Source organism: Lynx rufus, unplaced genomic scaffold, assembly GCF_022079265.1.
Source record: "Lynx rufus isolate CCGP_SWC_20201006 ecotype Redwood Valley unplaced genomic scaffold, mLynRuf1.p SCAF_23, whole genome shotgun sequence".
NCBI classification, from domain to species: domain Eukaryota; kingdom Metazoa; phylum Chordata; class Mammalia; order Carnivora; family Felidae; genus Lynx; species Lynx rufus.
The window spans coordinates 15,977,061-15,993,201 of NW_025814838.1; the positions used below are offsets into that span (position 1 = coordinate 15,977,061).

Sequence of the window (16,141 nt, forward strand, 5' to 3'; positions counted from 1 at the left end):
AGGCAGTTCGGATCCTCCGCCACCTGCTTCCTCGGATATGGCAACAGAGCCGACTGCCCGAGGGCAAGCCTAGCCCTTGGAGCTTTCTACCCACTGCCTGAGAAACCGGCTGCAGGGACAGAGTCCTCATGAAACAGCCTTTGTGTGAAACACCGGCTCATCTCAGACACATCCGCCGGGCCCAAGCTGCAGCGGATACAGTGAGACAAGTCGCCTGCCGCGGCTGGGAACGAGGAGCCATAGGTATGGTGAAGGTACAGGTGTGCGGGCAGAACCGCGGGGCCTGCAGGGGAAAAGGCAAGCTGGACCAGTACTAAGGAAGCCTGGCGCTCAGCACACATGACGATGGTGGGAGGGAAGACAGACGAGATACACAGGGGCCAAGCGGGAAGAAGCCTTGACTCCCGTCTCCATCTCGGGAGTTTCCCGTTAGCAGAGCACAAAATGCAGACGTGCTGTGCTTAGGCCACAGGTGGGTGATCGTTTAAAACGGGGGAGCGTGTGCATCAAAATGAGGATTTCCAGCTTGTCTGGAAACGCGAGGAAACCAGGCAATCCCGCATCTGTGTTCTGGCAGAGCCGCAGGCTGGGGAGGAACCGCAGCTACTGACAGAGAGCATGTGCTGTCCAATTTGCCGCAGGCCCCACCACTCCCTACTGCCCTCCCACGGGGGCCCGCGTCATTCACAGATGTGCTCCGTCCAGTCTCTGCTGGCATTTGTACCTTCGTCAAGGTGTGCTCTCATTCTGTCCCAGTAACAGTGTCTCACAGATTCGCAACCAGGGCCCAGAGCAGTACAACCCCCCGTTCAATAACATCCGATCAATCAAATCCGGTCAGTACCCAAACCCAGATGTTCCTGGGGACACATTTCAAGACGCCGATCGGGTTCCTCGCGTCTCAGACCAGCTTATACGCCATCATGGCTGCCGTACAGGCAGAATGTCAGTTTCTGGTTTTAGAGAAACACATGCACGAACAAAACGAGCAACGGCCTATCAATGTCTACACACGGTCCCGATGCTAAGGACTTACGCAACTTCGCTGAACATCCTGTTCGCTCTTAGCATACATCTCAGACAGATCACCGTTCAGAATGACTTCCGCTAGTGAGTTCACCAGGGGTGCGTGATGTATAATTAGGAAGACCTGGTGAGAAAGAAGACACCGGGTTTGCGTTAAAGCGTGTGCTCTCTCCGCTTCTCCTTCCTCCATCGCGAATAACCAGGCTGAGGTACCCAGGGCCCGTATTGAACAGCAACTCCCGGGGCGCCTGGGTGGCGCAGTCGGTTAAGCGTCCGACTTCAGCCAGGTCACGATCTCGCGGTCCGTGAGTTCGAGCCCCGCGTCAGGCTCTGGGCTGATGGCTCAGAGCCTGGAGCCTGTTTCCGATTCTGTGTCTCCCTCTCTCTCTGCCCCTCCCCCGTTCATGCTCTGTCTCTCTCTGTCCCAAAAATAAAAAAAAATAAAAAAGAACAGCAACTCCCGTGAAGCAAAATCCAAAGAATGGGTCTCATTTAGGAGACACCGGTGACGCCCTTCTCCTCCCAGGGCCGGCCGCTCCTTCATTCAGACTGTTGCCTATTTGGCTGGCCGCTCCCCAGCGGAAGGAAGTGCATCAAAGCAAGACGGTCCCTCATGGCCGGGGGAGGCCAAATCCCACTGAAGTGGAGCAAAGTGGGAGAGCAGCGGCCAAAGCAGCGCACTCCTTCCTCTCCACAGGCATCTCAGCGTCGAATCTGATCACGCTAAGACTGGAAGGCACAGACCCAACGTCTCGGTTAAACGGGAGGAGGGGGCCGGCGCGTCTCGTTCCCGTCCAGGACTTGGCAAACCGTCGTCTCCACACAGAGCCCACGGCTGGAATGCGCTGGGGCCCCCGCGGTGGGTCTCAGAGCACCAAGATTCCGTGGCAGTGGCGGCAGGTGTGGACACTGTGGGGAAGAGAAGCCACAGGAGCCAGAGCAGACCCAGCCGGGCCAGCACGTGGAACGAGAAGGCACTGGGCTGTCTGGGATGGCCCTGCCACCCCAGCCCGTGGCCCAACGTTCAGGACAACGGCGCTGGGAATCAGGGTATTCAAAGGTGCCTCGCAAAGCTGGCTCAGACACGCCGGCTACTTTGCGTTACAATGTAAAGCCAACAGCAGCAGTGGAGCACGGTGTGGGACGTGCACCGTTTACACAGAAAAAGGGCGTGTGCGCCCGTCTGCATTTGCTCACGTGCACACGGAACAGGATTTCTAAGCCCTGGCGCTATGATCCGGCCCTAATTCTTTGTTGTGGGGGGCTGCTGTGTGCACTGTAGGATGTCTGGAAGCATCTCTGGCCTCGACCCAACCAGAAATGTCTCCGGATGTTGCGGGGGGGGGGGGGGGGGGGGGAAGGGAGGCAAAATCACCCTCAGTTGAAAACCTCTGCAGACAATGTGCCTGGAAGAGCGTAAGAAAACCCTGTAACTATAGTAGACTCTGGGGACAGAAATCAGGAGAAGAAACAAAAGTAGATAGAAAACTTGGTCTTCACCTGTTTTGAACTTTTTAACTTAAAAAAAAAAAAATCTGTTAAAAGACCAAAAAAAAACATTGTTTAGGGGCTCCTGGGTGGCTAAGTCGGTTAAGCACGTGACTCTTGATTTCAGCTCCGGTCATGATCTCATGGCTCGCGACATCGAGCCTCAAGTCTGGCTCTGTGCCGACAGCTGGCAGCCTGCTTGGAATTCTCTCTCTTTTCCTCTCTCTCCCTGCCCCTCCCCCACTCGCGCACACGTGTGCACGTGCTCTCTTCCTTTCCCAAAATAAAAAAATTTTAATTAAAAAATAAAAAATAAGCAGTGTTTAAAAAACAAATAATTAAAAAACAAAAAACAAAAAACCCAGCAAAGCCAAACGCTGAAATGCTGCTGTGTCTGAGAAGCAGGATCAGGGGACAGGGGTAAGAGGTAAGAGGGAAACTTCTTGAAGGACAGCATCCCCGGCCACACTAAATTAATGTCGTCAATGCGAATTTTCTTGGTTTTGTAGCTTTGTCTGTCAAATCACACATAAGGATGCTCTGACGTAGGGATCAGGGACATGGCATTTACCCCCCATTGGAGGCTCTCGTGCATTTTGGGCGACAACATTGAAAAGCTCCACGGAAGGAACAGGGAGAACGGGCCCTGGAGCACCGGCTCACAAGTCTGCTTTCTGTGAGCTACTCAAACGAGTAATTTGGTGCCTGAGCTGCTAGGCCCTCGCTCAGAAAAGAGGAGGTAAGGGGCTCTCCGAGAAAGGGCGAGCGCTCAACCCACACTCCTCACAGGGACTCCGCCTGTGCAACGCTCCCACAGCTAGAGGGTCCTGGGAGCGCCTTCTATGGGATTCCCGGGGCTGAGCGTCTCTCTGCTCAGGTCCTGCCAGACCCCCAGAACGCCAAGCAGGAGATTCGGGCAGATTTGTAATGAGGCGGCAGAGGAAGGTGCCAGGAGAGGCGGGGGTTTGCACCCAGCTGCACTGCACGGAGAGGCATTCAGAAGGAGAGGGCACCAGCACAGGGCTCGGAGCACAAAGCCCCCGGGACAAGACTCTGTGAGGGAGAAAGGGGCAGGCCACGCACGGACCCCAACTGGCTTAGCCTCCACGGGGAGGCTGCGGCTGCGCCTCTCTCTCTCTCTCTCTCTCTCTCTCTTCTCAGTCCTCCACCTCCAAACGGCCCAGGGACCAAGTTAGAAGGACTTTCTCTCAGCAAAGCAAATAAATACCTGTGCCATTGCAGAAGTGGGAACAGAGCTCTGGTCAAACGTTTGACTATTTGACAGTCTAATGAGATGGCCTGAAAGTCTGGACTGCTTGTAATAAAAATATTTTTAAAGTTATGTAACTGGGTCACCATGGAGTTTTTCCCTTCTTGTAAATATTACATAATTACGAGAAGGAAACACACTTGTTTAAGGAGGGGGAGCAGACAAATTGGCTCAAGACACAAATCTGGGAACGGAGGCTGCTACAAGATACCTTCCAGAAGGTAATCTGGGAAGTACAACCACGACAAAAGCCTTTGAAAACAGCCTCGTTAGTGGAAATCCGTTCAACGGAGGTTGCTGCAGAGAGATACACGCACTGGGTCTTGCAGTTTGGGTTTATTTCAAAACGCCATGAGTAACACCCATGCCGTCCACATTTCCAGAGTATTCCGAACGCCCCTTGGTTGTGTGGAAACCTCAGTCCCCATGGTAAAAACCAAGTACGTAAGGGCCAGGTTTGATTTACTTTCCATTTTCCTTTCAATTTCCATCTATTACCCTGAAGGAGAGAGCAGCACCTCTACTCAGCGTCTGAAAAGTAGAACCACCCCCCGCCCTTCCTTTTATTGTTTTATTTCAAGACGGGACACAGAGAGAAGACAGGGTGACGTGGCCCGGTCCTCCAAAGGACTCCCAAATGTGGTTGGGGACACAGACAAATGATGACACATACCTGCGACAGGAGATAGAGAGAAACCGGCAGGCTGATTTTCGGGCGTTCTCCTCCCTAGGGAAGGTCAGGCAGAGAGAGAGAGAGAGAGAGAGAGAGAGAGAGAGAGAGAGAGAGAGAGAGAGAGGTCCTGGTCACACACGTGAGCAGCACAAAAGACATGAAGCCAAAAGCCATCTGTCTGAAGGAGAGGCGCCCCGTCCCCCACTTCCTCTGTGACCCTAAGGCTGCTCTTTCCCGGTACCGGCCAGAAGTCCACTCTGCAAAATAAATTCGCAACCTGATCCCATCCAACACCGTCTCAAGGCCTCTATTTTTCTACCTGAGAAGTCCTTCACCATTAGTCACGGACTAGAGCCTGGGTCCAGGAGAAAAACGAGCCCCTTAAATTACCAGGAATGTTAATTTCCCCCAGCTGGGGCACAGAGTGGCTGGCTGGCAGGACGGAACTCCGGAGGCCTGCTCTCAGGAAGAGGGTTCAAAATGGGGCAGGGAGGCGTCGGGGCACTCTGGCTTAGGAAAAACCCCGCGTTGGTAACTGAACTTCACTGTGCTCCATCCCGCATCGACCCTGTGAGTACCTTCAGGACCCTCGTTTTGCTCGGGGGGTGGGGGATGGGGTGGGAGGGGGAGGTCAGCTGCCTTGTCCAAGGTCACAGAGTGAGCAAAGGGAAGAAGCAGAATTTGAGCCCAGGTCTGCAAACTCCAAGTCCCGTGCTTTCTCTCCGCCACCCCCGCCACCCCCCGCCCCCACCCCCGCCCCCGCCCCCGCACAGCCTCTGACGGATCTAGTTAGGGCTGCAATTTTTTTTTATTTATTTGTTCTTAGGAAGAATCTCCATGTTCCACCTCCAAGAAGAAAGCGCCAAGCCCTGGAGGCACATGTGCGGAGGCTGGAGCCCCCGCAGAGTAACCAGCCGACTCCATCCTGCCTCCTGTGGAGGCCTCTGCCCCTGAAATCTGGGAAGGACGGGGCAGAACTCCTCACGGTGGGACCTGAGAGCCACCAGCTCAGAGCCACGTGGCAGACAGGTTCACGATGCAGACTGCCGGTGCACTGCAGACCCTCTGAGCCAGAATCCCTGAGACGGAGAGAGGGCCCCGGAGGACGTGCCTGTCAACACTCACACCGGATTCTGAGCCTAACTGCGGGCAGTCCCTGCTCTGGGCTGTTTCCCTAAGGGCGCTCCCTCACCTCCCACCCATCATGTGCAAGTGCTGGGGCTGGCTGGGTCTTCTGCAGATCAGTGAGCTCTGGCGACCGTCAGGAAAAGTTACCAGGCTTTAGAACACCCCAAGAGAAGGATGAACAGAAACCAAAAATCTAAATTCATAGAGGTTTCCTGTTTCCTTCTCATGTCAGTGTTCTCTTCTCATTCACTTTTACAGCCAACGCCCACCCCCAAACACACTCCCTTGCACCCCTCTCTCTCCACCTTAACCGTCCCACCCCCAGGAAATAAAAGGAAAGGAAAAGAAAACCAGGACGCTTTGAAAGGAATCTCTCTCGGGCTCAAAGCCTTGGTGGCTGGCAAAGCTTGGTCCTGTTCAAGGTGACCGTTCCTCCCCCTTCTGAAGACAGCCCACAGCCCACAGGCACGGCGGGGCCAGGCGCCCAGACCTACCTTGTCCTGGTTCTCCAGCGAGTACACATACAGGGGCACGAAGAGCCTGTTCAGCAGGTGGTCCGTGAGCACGTCATTGAGGAACTCACAGTTGATGATCAGGATGTCATTGAGATAGTGCAGGTGGTCCAGGTGCTCGGCCACCAGGTCGCTCAGTTTCCCCCGATTCCGGTGCCTGCCAGGAAAAACGACAGCCTTAGCCGGGAAGCCGGAGCACAGAGCCCGTGGAGGTCACTGGGGGTGCTTCATTCACACAACAAATATTCATGCAACAAACAAAGGCTCAAGAGCCACTTACAGCGGCCCTCCCAGCGGCATGCACGAAGTGAAAATGGGCAGGTGCACCACGATCGATTTCAGAGGACTCCTGGGATGCCCCCACCCTCTGGGGGCCTCCCTACAACTCGCCCACCACCACCACCACCCAAAACAAAATGGGTAAATAAAGCAAAACCCAGCTCCCTTAGCAAGCCATTCCACAAGAGCAACCACTACTCAATGTGGCAAGACCCCCTGCCTCCCAAGATAAGCAGTATTAATGCGGCAATAAATCCTGGATGACGAAAATGCTCCCGAGGGGTTCCAGGGAGAAAAGCAGGCCTCGGCGGCCACATCCAACCCCCCTGGCCCTGGCTACACATGGGGCACAGCGCAGGGATGGGACACCCCAGCCCCAGGCCCCCAGAGGTCTCTGTCTCCTTTCAGTAAAGCAACAAGCACACTGCTTGGGCCTCTGAGGTTGTCAGCCGCACGCGGGCCAAGGACAGAACCCCTAAAAGAGCTAGTCGGCACACCTACACTCCCTCCAAACTGGCATCTGTGGCAAGGGGCAGCGGGGCTGGGGTAAGTCATTTTGTTTGTATCGTAATTACGACCACCATTTCAGAAGGCTTGAAATTAAAGAAGAAAATAGAAGCAAAAAGACGTGAAGGTCTCCTGTAGTCCCGCCACTAACAGAGAACATTTGGGGACTTGTCAATGAGGGACCCTACAGGCTGGTTTCCCTGTGTCTATGCCTCCGTAGAGTCACATCTAAAAGGCGTGTGTTAAATATCTATCCATCAAGCCACATAACGTGCTTTAAAAAAAATAATAATAATACGATCAATTTTTCTTCTGTGTAACCTTTAATAATTATTCCGTAGCATACTTTAACAAGATACATCCCGAATATTTATAGCAAATACACCCTGTAAGCCTAATAGTACTATAATTACCTATGAACCCACCACCCAGCTGAGACCCACAATACTTAATTCACAATGTTTCGCAACCTTTTCCCCCATTTAAAAAGATGCTGTGCGGGGCGCCTGGGTGGCTCAGTCGGTTAAAGCCTCCGACTTCAGCCAGGTCACGATCTCGCGGTCCGTGAGTTCGAGCCCCGCGTCGGGCTCTGGGCTGATGGCTCAGAGCCTGGAGCCTGCTTCCGATTCTGTGTCTCCCTCTCTCTCTCTGCCCCTCCCCCGTTCATGCTCTGTCTCTCTCTATCCCAAAAATAAATAAACGTTAAAAAAAATTAAAAAAAAAAAAAAGATGCTGTGGGAATTTTTCTTTAGCAGAAGAGTTGATGTACTTCATGTCTTAAACCTTTAGTTTGAAAAGTACATGCAGATGGGTTTTTAAAGTTCAATGGTATTGGGCGCCTGGGTGGCTCAATCGTTAAGCCTCTGACTTTGGCTCAGGTCATGACGACACGGTTCGTGAGTTTGGGTCCCACAGTGGATGGGCTCGAGCCCTGCTTCTCTCTCTCTTTCTTTCTCTCTCTCTCTCTCTCTCTCTCCCCCTTGCTCACTTGCACCCTCTCTCAAAAAATAAGACACAAATAAAAGTTTAATGGTATTGATAAGCTGATAATAACAAACAGCAGCCCTAGCCCAGCCTCCCCCACCCCTGCCTGATCTCCAGAGAAGGCAGGTGTTAACTTTTTACTTGTTTCTGTGGATAGGCCCCACCCCCCACCTCCTCCACCTCTACAATCTGCAGAGTCTTCTACTTTGAAGTTGAGCCATTTTCAATATCACATGGTGGCCTTCTGTTAGGACGGAACACTTTGCATTCCCTACCCCCCCCCCACCCTGCCCACCTGGCCCCAACAACTGATACTGACATCATCACAACCATTCACGGGAGAGCCACACAGAGGACAAGGAGTCCACTTCCTTCCTGGAATGACTTCTTGTCTTTTCTGGAATCAAGTGCCACGTTATGTTTCACTCACATCCGTGACTCTTCATCTCTGTACAGGTCCTGGTTTTCCCGAATGTCCCGTCAGATCCACCACTACTTCCCCAGTCTGGGAGCTACGGTTCTATGGCTTTGGGCCCCTCCTCCAGCACCCCTCCTTCCCGGACCCCTCTGTCATCCTGAGCCTGCCTAGGTGTGCCTCTCACCAGGTCTCTCTGCTAAGCTGTCCCTCCGGGGCAGTGGTTGCCCACTTGTGGTGATTTTGCCTTAAAGGACACATGTGGCAATGTCTGGAGACATTTTTGGCTTAAACAACTGGAAAAGGGGTGCTCCTGGCATCTGGTGGGGGGAGGCTAGGGAGGCCGCTAAATATCCTACTCTGTGCGGGACGACCCCCGAGGACACAGAGTTACCCAGTTCCAAAGATCAGTGGTGCCGCCGAAACGGAGAAATCCTGCTCTGGAACTTGTATTCATCGCTCTGGGGCCCAAATCACCACCTTAACCTGTGTGTGTTGTTGTTGTTGTTTTTAAACAGATTTACTGACCTATAATCCGCATACCATTCACACAGCTGTCCAACCATCCTCACGATCCACTCTCGAACACTTTTAACCCCCCCTCCCAAAAAAGCCCTGTACTCCCATTTCCCCTTGCGAGTCTGCTCCTCCAGCCCTGGGAAACCACTCGTCTATCCTCGGTCTCTACAGACTGGCCTGTTCTGCGCATTTCATTTAAACGGGGTCACACGGGGTGCCTGGGTGGCTCAGTCAGCCAAGTGTCCGACTCTTGATTTCGGCTGTCATGATCTCAGGGTCGTAAGATCAAGCCCCACCTCAGGCTCCATGCTGAGCTTAAAGCCTGCTTGAGATTCTCACTACCCCTCCCTGGTGTACCACTCCTGCACGGGCTCTCGCTCTCTAAAAATAAAATAAAATATGGGGCGCCTGGGTGGCTCAGTCGTTTGAGCGTCCGACTTCAGCTCAGGTCATGATCTCATGGTTTGTGAGTTCGAGCCCCGCATTGGGCTCTGTGCTGACAGCTCGGAGCCTGGAGCCTGCTTGGGATTCTGTGTCTCCCTCTCTCTCTGCCCCTCCCCCACTCACATGCTTTCTCTCTCAAAAATAAACATTAAAAAAAAATTTTTTTTAATGAAAATAAATAAAACAAAAGAAAACAGGGTGAGGTAAAACGCAGTCCTTTGTATCTGGCTTCTCTCACTGAGCCTCATGCTCCCGAGGTCCAACCACGGGGCAGCACGTGCCAGAGCTCTGTCCCTTTTTACTCCCGGGCACTACTCCGCCACCTGCAAGGACTGCATTTTGTTTATTTGCCCACCAGGTGACGGGTCGTCTTACTTTTTTTACCAGCTGCCTGGCACCCCATCGATGGGGGTGTTGAACTTACCGGTCCTCTTCCCCTCTAGGAGGTCTGCGGGTTGTTTCTAACATTCCGCCGTTACAAAAAGTGGAATGGTGCGAGGAACCTTTCAGCCTATGGAAGTTCACATTCCGCCTACACGAGGGTGGGCGAACTTTGCTCTAGTGTTTACTTTTCCTCAATGAACACGGAAATCTCCCCTAACCACTCTGTCTGCCTGATAAGCCCCCCAGGTGGTCACTTACTCCTCGTCGGTCTGCACACAGTTATCGAGTTCGATCACGTGGCTCCCGATGAACCAGACCAAATTGGAGAAGTAAGGAACAGCAGTTTTATCTCGGATATAGTGCAGCATGGCCTGGTTATCCACTGAGAAAATTCACAAAAGAACAAGAAAAAAAAGTCAAGCCACCAAAAATAACTTAGGGAGATTTGAAAAAAAAAAAAAAAAAGAAAAGAAAAGAAAACCACAATGAAAAAGCTCTCTGCTATCATCTGAACCTTTTCTGTCTTTCCTGGGAATACTTGAAAATGGTTAGCTTATTCATTCATGAAATCATGCTCATCAAGGCAGTTCTTATGCTATTTTTATAATTAATACAATTAACTGGGCTAAACCTCAATAGTGCAATTAGAAAGCCTACTTTCTCAGCAATGCATTTAGCTTGGCTACAATGAAACTATGCCATTCTCAGGCAAGTTTCCTGTGTTAACATGTAAGGATAAGTTAAGAAAGCAGAAAACCAGAAGTTAATAACTTACATGACACTGGAATAAGGAACACGGGAATCGTCATTGAAGGAAAGGCAAAAAACAGACAACAGTTAACAGGGTTAAGAACTGGGATGATGAGACAGTTGCTCAGAGAACAGAGAGCTGGGCAGAAGGTGTCTAAAGATACAGGCTGGAAGAGAACAAGAGAGGAGAGAGAGCAGGGGGCCGCAGAACCGGGGCTTGGACCAGGGCGCAAACTCAGAAGCCTGCTGGGTGGGCCGGGGACTCAGTGAGTGAGGCTGGGAGGCCCAGTGTGTGAACCGGGGAGCCCGGTTCACTGGCACCGCAGCTGCTCTGCGGGACTGTGGGCCCAGAAGGGCCAAATCTCTTTCAAGTCAGAAATGCAGATAGTTACCCGAGATCTCCCAATGTTTAAATACGGGCAACTATACATCTTGTCAAGGAATACCTTAGCCAATCGAAACATGTCTGAGGGCTGGATCCGGCTCTCAGGCCCTCAGTTTGCGACCCTGGGTGGGGCCCCACTGGATTCTTAAAGACACTCTCCAATTTAGTGCGATCCCAGAACTAGGCTGGAGTGAGTCCCTCAGGACCTTTCCCCACCCCAGTAAGGGTCATCTCAAGTAATAACGTCATGACTCATGCTCGTGAAGGTCAAAGCCCTTTATTCTTTGAGAAAATGGGAGCTCCAGCTCCAGTGTGGTGACTACCGGGGAAATAACCCCCGGGTCGCACAGAGAAGGCGTGCCCTCCCCGGGCGGTGCCAGGCCAGGAAACTTGCGTCCAGCCGGCCTTTATGCCAATGCGGTCAGGAACCCGCGGAAGGGCCTCCTCTGGAGGGGATGTTGTGGGCATTAAGCACATCTTGAAGAGAGGAGAATTTGTTGGGCTTTGCAGTCAGTTGAGAATACGATATTGCCCCCTGCTGTCGGTGACACAAAATGAAGCACAAAATGCTTCATTTAAATGTTATTTCAAGATAACACAGCCCCAGGGCCGTATGGAAATCTTACCGCAGGAGACACAAAAACGTAAATATAACATTTAAGAGGCAGCTTTGCCTTTTCTAGTTATCACATGGCAGCTGGAGTCCCACCTGTGCCTTTCTTAGGACATCACTAGTACTGTGCATCTGGTCTAAGACTTCAGCATGCAGAACTGAGTATGCACCAAGAGAGTGGCACAAAATTCACCCAAGGGGCCAGTTAAATGTCCCACGATTATGAGCCTTGCATGACACATGCAACCCGAGCCGTAATAACGGAGCTCCCCGTGCCACCAGAGGATTTTAAATGCAGACTCATGGGAGCAAGCCCCAGTCAGAAGTCAGACAAGGCGTGAGCTCCTAAGAAGGCCTACCTTTGTAGACATTCAAAGTTATGGTTCTTACAGCAATTCTAACCATGCTTTCGGGGTGGTTGAAAAATTTGATGGCTTCTGTGTACAGGGCAAAGTCGTTAGTGTGCTGAAACAAAAAAGTACCAGAGATGAGTTATGAGCCCATAGGGCAGGCCTGCCCCCACCCAGCTTTCTGAAGCCTATCAGACTCCCATGAACCTTAGGCCAGGGGTTCACCCCCAGTGGGGAATGTGGGAAGGGACGGGGAGGTGAGACCATCCCAGAACATTAAAAAAAAAAGCAGGGGGTGGGGGGATGGGGGGGGAGTCCAACAACGCCAGACCGGGGCCTGTGACCTGTTCTACCAGTTCTCAGCTGGGTGCTGTAACAGTTCTGAGCCTCTGTTTCCCCGTCTCTAACACGGAGAAAGTAATTCCCACGTCCCGGCCGCTGGAATTCAACGTGAGGATTTCACGAGCAGAGCCCGCCATGGGATCTCCTCAACAAGCACTCAGCCATAATGCTAGCTCCTACCATCAGATGCCACTTCCACGAATAAAAGGCAAGCGTGAGGTTTTCCTCACATTCGGAATCTCTTCTGGCTGTTACATATTTCTCTGTCTAGAAATACTAGAAGTACACACGTTCGCAAGGAGCAAGAGGGTCTCGGGAATCAGCTGGCATGAGAAAGGGATCATGGGAAGGGATCGAAACCGTCCAGAAGCCTGGAACTCCGCTGCGGGAGCCTTAAGAAAAGCAGGATGGGCTCTGCTCCCCTCTTCTGGCCAGGTTTCCCACTTGGCTCCGAGCATGCTCCGAGGGCACCGGTGGGCGGGAGCGTGGGGAAGAAGCAAGAGCCAACCTACAGCAACGTGACAACTGTCAAATGAGGACGATGCCACTGTGAGCACCAGAACTGCATCCGTGACAGGTGGTGGCTACAGTACTGGGCCACGTGAAAGAGGAAAGGGAGCCCACCTCAGAAATAAGGCCCCTGCAGCTCCTCTGGTGACCAGAAGGATGTTCTTCCAGAACCATCGCTCGGGTCCAGGAATCCCAGAGTCCTGCCCTCCCACCCTGGTGTCCAGAATTCCAGCTGCAGCTGAGCGGAGGTACCCTCTCTCTGGTCTGAAGTTCACAGGTAGATTTTCATCCACCTGGGAGAGCTGCCAGGACAACCCAAATCTCATCCACGTGTCTCTGGACACATTTAATGAGCACCTACTATCTGCCAGACACGGGGCCACACCATGTCAATTTTTCAAACTGCCACACATTTGGCGGTTGACGGCTAGTGTGTCTTCCCTTTGAGGCCAATTCTTCCCCACTTCTAAACTACACGAGGAAAATCGGGGTTCAGGCTGATGCCGCATCATGTGGGGACAGCTGGATGGAGTTTGCACAGACTCCGAAGGTACGTTTGAGAGTTATGATCTGACTGCAAAGAGAGGCGGGGCAGTGCAAGTGACCACCAATCAGAAGACACTAGCCATTCGGGCGCCTGGCTGGCTCAGCGGGTTAAGCGTCCGACGTTCGGTTTCGGCCCAGGTCATGATCTCGCATTTCGTGGGTTCAAGCCCCATGTTGGGCTCTGGGCTGACAGTGCGGACAGAGGCTACTTGGGATTCTCTCTCTCCCTCTCTCTGCCCCTCCTGTGCTTTCTCTCTCTCAAAAGAATAAATATACTAAAAAACAGGAAGACACCGCCATGCAAACAGCACCTGGCCTCCAGGAATTTCCAACGATCCTCACCTCCTGTGTTCACACACTGACATCCTCTCCCACACGGACTCAAGCCTGGCCTGTGCGGCCTCAACGACACGGTGGAAAAGATGGAGTGTGGCCTCTGAGGCTGGGTCATAAAAGGCATTACAGCTCGTCTTGGTCTCCTGGATCGTTCGTTCCGGGGAGAACCAGCTGCCGTGCCGTGACGTCACTCAAGCAGCCGCTGGAGAAGCCCATGTAGCCGAGGCCTCCCACCCACAGTCAGCCACGTTGAGTGAGCCACCCTGGAAGCAGCTCTCCCAACCCCATCCAGCCTTCACGTGACTACCCTCGTGAAAGACCAAGCCAAGCTGTCCCGCCAGGTGGCTCCCAAATTCCGATGCACCGCAAGAGAAACGTGACATGACTGTGACCGAGAAGGCACAAGAGGAAGTCTGCTGGGTGGGGAGGGGAGGGGGGCGCTTCTGGGAAAGAAGCTTTTGAAAGTTAGAAAGGAACACAAGAAGGGAAATAAGTGATCTCTTCAGGCTTCTGGGCAGCGGCATGTGAGTATGTGATGTTTGGAGCTGCTGCAGCCATCCTGAGACCATGAGGGGTCATGCCTGAGGACAGATGCCAACTGTACGGTCACCAGAGCAGGAAGGGGAGAAAGCCCGGGTCCTCAGCGAAGTGATCGTGCCACAAGATGGATCAGACCCAGGACGGCCAGCATCCGTACCTTCTGGTATAAGACGAACTGACCTTATCAAGCTCCTTTTGATTGGAAAACGGCAACAATTTATTTTTCAAAATTGCTAGTAATGATCCCAAGGAATACCAGGGACATTCGCTTGTGAAGAATAGTGTGAGCTCTGATTTTAAGGAGCTAGGTACATACTAGGGGCTCCGAAGACATCATCTCCCTTCATTTGATCCCTGGAAAATCCTTCGCTGTAAATCATCATCCCCTTTCTCAGATGAAGAAACTGAGGCTCAGAGGACTGAGACTTCTCTAAGGTCACACAGCAGGGAATTGGCAAAGCTGGGTCTGACCGCATTTCAATCCCAAGTTCACTTTCAGGCACTTCTGCAATGCAATGTTTCTCAGTAGCACAAACTGAATTTTACATTAAAAACAGAGAGATAACTTTTAAATAATACATATATATATATATGTATATATATATATATACACACACACACATATATAAATATGTGTATATATATATATACATATATATATATATATTTTTTTTTTTTTAAGCCTGTCAAGGTCAAACACAGTTGCTGTGAAAAACCAGGAAATGGAGAGTGCCCACGCGCTTTGTAAACAGGCACGAGGCCCCCTGGACCGAAGGTGCCCCTCCGATTAGCTAGCTTTCCACCCAAACGCACCCCTCTGGCAGTTACTTACCTCGTTGTAAAAGAAATGGACGGTGTGGTTGTTGAGTTTTAACGAAAGCGTTTTCAGGAACGATATATAATATGCCATAATCTCCTCATCGGAAAAGTCAAACTTATGGACAATGATAGAATTTACATAGTTATTAGAGAGCAAATAATCTAGAGGGAGGGGGGAAAAAAAAAGGAAGACAGGTTAATTCACGCCGGAGGAAAGTCAAGCAGACAAAATTGGGTAACAGACAACTCTGTGAATGTACCTGAACCCCTCGAAATTCTGGGTCGCCAGGGAGCAGCTTTACCTGTCTACCAGCAAAGAAGTCAGCCAGACATGACGCACAGCCCCAAGAAAGTTCAAGAGCCGTGACAGCAGGGCCCGGACTACCCCACCCTCCTACACCAAATAGAAAAAACATTTGAACTTTTCTTTTCATTGCTGACAAAGTTCACCAGAGAGCTGGGGGTGGGGCAGATGTGTTGGTGCGTGGGCATTTGCACAAACCACCCACGGGCAAGGGTAAAAACCAACGTATTTTATTAAAAGCTGCTCCATGTGCCATCAGGAGTCATACTGTCATCCCTGAATGCTACAAAGGGCTACATGGGTTTTTTTCTACCTATATGGCAACACAGTTTCCTAAAAGCTACTTTATGCTAAACCTCCGGGGACGCCCAGCACCAGGCTGAGCGCGTTACGTTATCGTTGCACTGATCTGATCCTGCAGGGCAGGTCTTCTTCCCGTTTTGCAGAAGAGTAAAATAATTCAGAGAGGTCGATTAACTTTCCAGAGGTCACACAGCAGTCTGTCACAGACGTGGGATTTAAGGAGGGTCCTCTGTCAAATCCTGTGTTAGCAGCACGCGCTAATGGGAGCCAGTAATGAAATCTGGGTGCCGAGGGCCTGAGGCACTGGGACTGACTGGAGAGTGGCTACCACCTCCCAGCCCCCAGCCCCTGCAGAGACGCAGACCCAGCATGGTGAGAGCCTTCAACTGTTCGAGGGGCTGGAAAACAGAGGTGAATGTTCCATCTCCTGACTCTGACACGCTGGCCCCTAGGTCACCTGGTCCTTAAAGCTGTTCTGGTGGCAACATCCGGGGTACGGGCCAGCCGCGGCCTGCGGGGCACAGTCCCGGCCTTGAGTCCTTTCCACGCATGTCTCCGAATCCTCATCATCCACCCCGCAAAGCAGGCGCTGCCACCCCCTGTCCTTCGGACGGCCAGCCTGTGAGCTCTGACCCAGCCCACCCACGCACCCCCAAATGGTTAAAGGCAGAACGTGATCAACCCCTGCACCCACAGGCAGGCGTGGTAAGAGCG

At 52.1% G+C, this 16,141-nt stretch overlaps 1 protein-coding gene across 6 annotated transcripts in view; it reads right to left on the bottom strand.

The window, feature by feature from the left end:
* CLEC16A (C-type lectin domain containing 16A) overlaps nucleotides 1-16,141 on the bottom strand; it is a 205,797-nt gene that overhangs the window by 167,581 nt on the left and 22,075 nt on the right. For 5 of the 6 annotated variants that reach the window (XR_006963619.1, XR_006963620.1, XM_047087899.1 and 2 more), the window contains exons 4-9: nucleotides 14,834-14,982; nucleotides 11,737-11,842; nucleotides 9,888-10,011; nucleotides 6,080-6,254; nucleotides 4,458-4,511; nucleotides 1,037-1,150 (exon numbers count right to left, since the gene is read on the bottom strand). Coding sequence is in view for 4 of the 6 variants with exons in the window: in XM_047087899.1 (XP_046943855.1) it covers nucleotides 1,037-1,150; nucleotides 4,458-4,511; nucleotides 6,080-6,254; nucleotides 9,888-10,011; nucleotides 11,737-11,842; nucleotides 14,834-14,982 (722 nt within the window). In the remaining 2 variants the exon portion in view is untranslated. The remainder of the gene's footprint in view (nucleotides 1-1,036; nucleotides 1,151-4,457; nucleotides 4,512-6,079; nucleotides 6,255-9,887; nucleotides 10,012-11,736; nucleotides 11,843-14,833; nucleotides 14,983-16,141) is intronic. The other variant, XM_047087900.1, reaches the window with a different exon arrangement.